This window comes from Lontra canadensis, unplaced genomic scaffold (assembly GCF_010015895.1).
Source record: "Lontra canadensis isolate GAN:19392208 unplaced genomic scaffold, GSC_riverotter_1.0 scaffold51, whole genome shotgun sequence".
In the NCBI taxonomy this organism is placed as follows: domain Eukaryota; kingdom Metazoa; phylum Chordata; class Mammalia; order Carnivora; family Mustelidae; genus Lontra; species Lontra canadensis.
Genome location: NW_022631045.1, coordinates 13,655,698 through 13,661,697, shown reverse-complemented (window position 1 = coordinate 13,661,697; position 6,000 = coordinate 13,655,698). Strand labels below are relative to the sequence as shown.

At 44.8% G+C, this 6,000-nt stretch overlaps 1 protein-coding gene across 2 annotated transcripts in view; it reads left to right on the top strand.

Annotated features, from left to right (window-relative positions):
• The first annotated feature begins 447 nt into the window (after window positions 1-447).
• Window positions 448-6,000, top strand: part of INTS6 (integrator complex subunit 6) — an 87,801-nt gene continuing 82,248 nt past the window's right edge. The window contains exons 1-3 of one of the 2 annotated variants that reach the window (XM_032874113.1): window positions 448-755; window positions 1,139-1,216; window positions 2,026-2,175. In XM_032874113.1, the coding sequence (XP_032730004.1) occupies window positions 645-755; window positions 1,139-1,216; window positions 2,026-2,175 (339 nt within the window). In that variant the 5' untranslated portion in view covers window positions 448-644. Of the gene's footprint in view, window positions 756-933; window positions 973-1,138; window positions 1,217-2,025; window positions 2,176-6,000 lie in introns of those variants that run through there. The other variant, XM_032874115.1, reaches the window with a different exon arrangement.

The following is a 6,000-nucleotide window of genomic DNA, read 5'->3' as shown; positions in this document are numbered from 1 at the left end:
GAGGCTTGGGTTTAGCCAATAGAACAGCGGGGCGGTGCGTCACGTGGCTCGAGGACGTGTCAGGGGGCGGAGCCTCTGCAGACCCTGCCCGAATTAAAACCGGAGTGTGAGAGAGAAAAGCGCTTCAGTAGCGAGAGGGGCTGAGAAAGTGGTGACACCGCCGGGGTGCGGAGGGAGTCCCTGAAACTTCTCCCAACAGCCCCAGGGCCAATCTCCCCTCAGCCCACTCCCCTCTTCGCCAGCTCCCAGGTCCCCACTCCCTGCACCGGGGGTGGGGTGGGGAGCAGGGCCCGTCTCCCGCTGGGACACACACAGGGGCCGGGAGCGGGGACGGGACCCCCGAGGCGGGGGGGACGAACCGACCGACAGACAGACGGCCGGGCGCCCGCCCCAGCGGGCAGGCAGGCAGGAGGAGGCGGAGGCGGGGGTACGACGGGGAGGACTGGGTCTGGGGAGTTTCCTCTCAACTATCGGGGGAGAAACTCCCCGCAGCCGGAGGAAAGACCCAGACGGTGTTTTCCTCCCGGGGGCCGCGCTCCCCCGCCCCGCGTAGCGGCGGTAGCCGCCGCCGCCACTGGCGCCTCCACCTCTACCATCTCCTCTTTTCTCCACCACCTCGGGCCCCGGTGTCCCCGGCCAGCACTATGCCCATCTTACTGTTCCTGATAGACACGTCTGCCTCTATGAACCAGCGCAGCCATCTGGGCACCACCTACCTGGACACGGCCAAAGGCGCGGTAGAGACCTTCATGAAGGTACCGATTGACCGAGCCCGGGCGGAGACCGGGGCCCGGCGGCCCGCGGGCGGCAGGGGGGGGGGGGGGGGGGAGGGCGGCCGGGGGCGACGAGGCGGAGGTGTCGGGGACCTGACTGCCGGAGCTGCCGGGCTCGGGGACCCCCTCCCCCACCGCGCGGGCGGGCGGGCGGGCAGGCGCTGCAAGCCGGGCTCGGCCGGGGCCCGGGCTCCGGGCGGTGTGTGGGGGCCGATCTGTGTGTGGGGGGCGGCCGCTGCGTGTGCGGTACTGTGGGGGGGGGGGGCGGCGGGGCTGCTGGGCGCCCCTTCGCCTGGTAACCTCGCCTCTGTGCTTCCCTTTCGCCCGCCCTGTTCCTCCTCCCGTCCCCACCCGCTCTCCCACAGCTCCGTGCCCGGGACCCTGCCAGCAGAGGAGACAGGTATATGCTGGTCACTTTCGAAGAGCCACCCTATGCTATCAAGGTAACAGCCCTCGCCCTCCCCCTTCCCTTCCCTGTTCCTTCCTCGCTCGCCCTCCCCCGCCCCCCCCATTCACCCTTCATTATGCTCCCCTCCCCCACCCGCTGTGCTCCAGGCGCTGAGGTCTTTTCCCCTGCGGGCTCCCACCCCCTCCCCCGCTCCGGAGCGTCCTGGCGCGGCGCGGAGTCGCTGGGTCACCGCCGTCCCCTCCCCAGCCCGTCCCGGCGGCGGCGGCGGCGCAGCGATCAACATGGCCGACATTTCCCCTCCGCGGCGTGAGCGGCAGCAATGAACTGTGGGGGATATTTATTCAAGTTAGCCCGAGTGACAGCCGGGCCCGGCCGCGCCGAGCCCGGGTTTGCATTAAAGGGGACTCGGCCCGGGGCTCGGCCGCGCTTGCCTGGGGTGGCGAGTGAGCCGGGTGGGCGGCTGCGGGGTGGGTTAGGCGCTCGGGATTCTTCCTCACTGGCCCGGGGGCAGTGGGACAGCCGTAGGTTAACTTCAGAAGTCCTGCTCACTTCTGCTTTCCACTAGTACCTTTGCATGCCCGAATTTTGGGTAGTAAGTTAGGGAGTACATTTCCCGGGGAAGTTATAAAGTATTAAGGCTTTTAGCCACCAAAAGCTGTAAGCAAGCAGGTTTTTTTCTTGGCCACCTTTGAAGAGAGTTTTTCTTGGCAGTGATACGGTATTAACACGTTAAGCAAACCATACTGTAAAGTGAAGCAGCTCCTTGGTGAACAGCAGATTGTAACGGCTGTCCTTGTGTACATGGCTTTAAAGGATGAAAAACTCTCACGTTTTTCTTTTCAGGCCGGATGGAAAGAAAACCATGCGACGTTTATGAATGAACTGAAAAACCTTCAGGCTGAAGGACTTACGACTCTTGGCCAATCCTTAAGGACAGCTTTTGATTTATTAAATTTAAATAGATTAGTAACTGGCATAGACAACTATGGGCAGGTAGGTTGAATATTAAGGTGGAAAAAACAGTTGATTTTTCTTTCTGTGGAAAAACACAACCAAGGCCAAAAGCTATATTACATGAAATACAAGTATGGAACATTTCAGATTCAAGTACAATATGCACATAATACAAAAGTGAAACTGACCATACGGTATATGGTTTTAAAGCCCTCTTTTTTTTCTTCTTAAAATATATATGTACTCAGAATTAAGATTCTGAATTTTGTGCTATAGGATTGCCATGAATTTGGTTTTAATCCCTTGAAGTTCACTCATGTTATAAAAGGGGAAAACATCCTGCTTCACCACACTCAGTTTCTGTGATACTCTACCCACAGGCAATTGTGCAACTACTGCAGTGACTTACAGACACTAGTTGATTAGTGATCTTCATTCCTATATTACTAAAAACATCAGAAGAAAATTTTCCATTTGTTTTATCAGGGTTTATTTTATTTTATTTTTATTTTTATTTTTTTTTAGATTTTATTTATTTATTTGACAGAGAGATCACAAGTAGGCAGAGAGGCAGGCAGAGAAAGAGGAGGAAGCGGGCTCCCTGACAAGCAGAGAGCCCGATGCGGGACTCGATCCCAGGACCCTGAGATCATGACCCTAGCCGAAGGCAGAGGCTTACTTAACCCACTGAGCCACCCAGGTGCCCCTATCAGGGTTTATTTTAACCATATTTTATAGCTATTCTGAAAGGTAAGATTTTCACTGGAGTGCAAATAACTGAGTACATTAAGACTTCTCAGCTGTTGAAGCATCTACAGAAAGCAACTATGCAGAAAGAATTCTGAATTCATTTCTGAATTAAATTGAAGGTCCAGAGGTGGTTATTTTTGAACTCCAGACTTTTGGAAAACAATTCTCTTTATCCTCCCCCACCCTCCACCCCCATTATGGTTCACTATGAAATAATGCAAGGTAGTCCAATATAACTTTCAAGATTGCTGGCCAGGGAAATAAAAGCTACTGATAAATGTGTAATGTTACACATAACAAAGGAGTGTTAAACCCAGGTTCAATTTTTAGGTTGTAGTTCAGAAACATTATTGCCATAAGGATACATTTAGGAATACATTTTGTGTTTTTCCCAAGCTCCATGAGTCACAATTTTCATGAGTTTGACAAATTTCAGGGAAATTCTTCCTGTGTCTACAACTTTCGGTTGCACTATATAGAAAGAAGAATTGTTCCCTTCTTTTAGAAATGTTTATGCTTTACTTATTGCTAACTATTTGGCACCTACACATTTTTGAAAGTTGTTAAATATAATCCCGTGGCTCTTAAAGTATACGTGCAATTCAGATTCACTTTGTTCTGTTACTACTGAATTGTACCTCCATTGCTTAATTCAGTAAGTATGTATTTTCTTACTACATAAATTTTTGTTTTCTCTGTTTAATTTTGCAACATTGGTTATTTAGGTAGGTTTGCCGGGAACTTTTCAGTTTGTTCCTATAAAATGGATTTCTTTTCCTTTTATGTTCATTTGTTATATGTAGTGCTATACAGGCTTATTGGTAAGGTTTTGATCTAATCATCTTTGAGTTCCAAGACAAATTTGGTTATTGCATTATTTGGTTATTATTTGGTTGCCAGGTTGTCAGTGTATAGAAGAACTACTAATTTCCTGTTTCTCTGCATCACATTTCATGAGTGGGCAAGGCATTTACACACATTTACGTCTTACCACCTATCAAAAATATTTCTTAGCATGCTTCCTTAGAAAAGCTGATTTTCATGGAGAGGTTAAGGACGTTTATAATTTAAACCTGTATTTCCCTTTTCCCAGTTGCCATCTTCCACCAGAGAGTACTTAAGTTTTTTTTACAAAATGGTTGAGGTTGAAGGTGGTCCTGCTGTGCTGTTACCACTTTGACCAAGAGAAGAGCCTGGAGAGTAGGCTGTTTTGCATGTTAGGATTTATTAATTGAAGAAGGGGGAGGGATAATGCTTCTCAGTTTTTTTGATGAATAAGCAAGGATGCATGTTTATGTCCTGAATTGGCACATAAAAAGGACACTAGCATTAAAATAATTGAGGAAGCCACTATTTTCAAATGAAAATAATTGAGTAAAGTGTTTAATTAGAAGAAAACATTTGCCCACAGATATTTTTCATCATAGGACTTTATCTTGCTTATTTAAATATACGTTTCCTGTTCAAAAGGGGATAGATTATTTAGGATTTTGAATGCCTGAAATATTTAATACTAAATATAGTTCATGTATTTTCTTTCTGAGAGTACTTTGTGTTTGCCTGTTTCCTGTGAAATACCTTTATTCTTAACATCAGTGTTTTTACATAAATACTTCTCCTTTCATACTCTATACAAGGACCTGTAGAGAACCCAGAGTACTAAATACTTATATTATAATCTTATTACTGATGGAAATGAGATAAGGTGAGCTAGATGAAAGGGACGGAGGATATTTATAGGGCATCTAAAAACATGTAAGTTTCCAAATAATTTTCTTAAATATTTGTTTAGATAACTCCCATACCTACTCTCTGCACGTACATACACACGTGTGATTTTCCATAACTAATACTATTTTTAATGTCTATGTTGCATGTGTTAATTTAGTTAGTATACCTACAAATAAAACATCTTTGAGGTATTAGTAATTAGGTTATTATCAGAATTTGCAGGGTGTCCGTAAGGTGAAAGTAGCTGAGAAAAGATGACTCTTGGTGAACATTTTCTTCAAGCACTTTGGACATCCCAGTGAAAACTTCCTTGCCGTTGCATGTAGAAATCCTTCTAAATATTTTAATTTTGATAATCAGTACCGTTTGCTGGTATTTCTACAATCATGGAACAACATGTAGCTTCAAGTTAATTATTTCCTTAGAAATTATAGCAACACCTTATTAAATTGCATATCATTGCATCAAAACGTGACATATTTTTCACATGTGTTAAACAGGGTTTCAAATAATGCTGATCTTTTGAGAACCGCTGAAAATCTGAACCAGCCTTAATACCTAAAATTAGGACATGTATAAAGTTTTGGAGGTCTGATTAAAGTTATATATTTGGTTTGATTTATTTTTCTTATTTTTCCAAATTGTTTTATTTTCTGTCAATGTTTTCAACATCTTTCTTTTCTTTTTAAGTTAGGTTCTGGTTAGATGTAGCTGCTGAGTATTACTCTGGCCTACAATTCTTTGTTCTTTTTTGTGACTGGCTGATTTCTATACTCCTACTGCCCAATATACCACTGATTAAATTGTATGGGATTTAGAACTGTACCTAGCCTACTACCCTGAGCCCTTGATGAATATAATCCTTGAGCAGTACCTAAAAGGAGATACATTATGTGTTTAATTTTTTAAGAATTTTCAATGCCAAGTTTTACTTCATTAAAAAATAGTGGCTTTTAAGACAGGATCAAGTTGAATGAATCTTAGGGAGAATAATTTTAACCAACTTTATTCTTCAGTATAAAGAAGTATTTGTGAATTTAGCAAACTCAGGTAGAGTTTTAATAGAGCTAGTTTGTTCCTTTTACCCAAGCAGTATCTATCTAATACTCAAGTAGTACAGAATACAGGCTTTCTTTTAATGTTGGTAGGTGGGGTAATGAAAACTTGACTCCTGTTTGGGTTTTTTTAATCCCTTAGGCTATCAACAAATGTATTAACAGTAGTTTTGTATTTATTCACCTACGGAAATCTTTTCAGAAGAAAGTAGATTATTATACTTGAACATACTACTGTGCTGAGTATTAACTGGAAACCGCGGTGAATGGTATTTTGTAAATTTTTGAAGTCCCTGAACTTTTTTTTTCTGATTTTTAAATTGTGCTA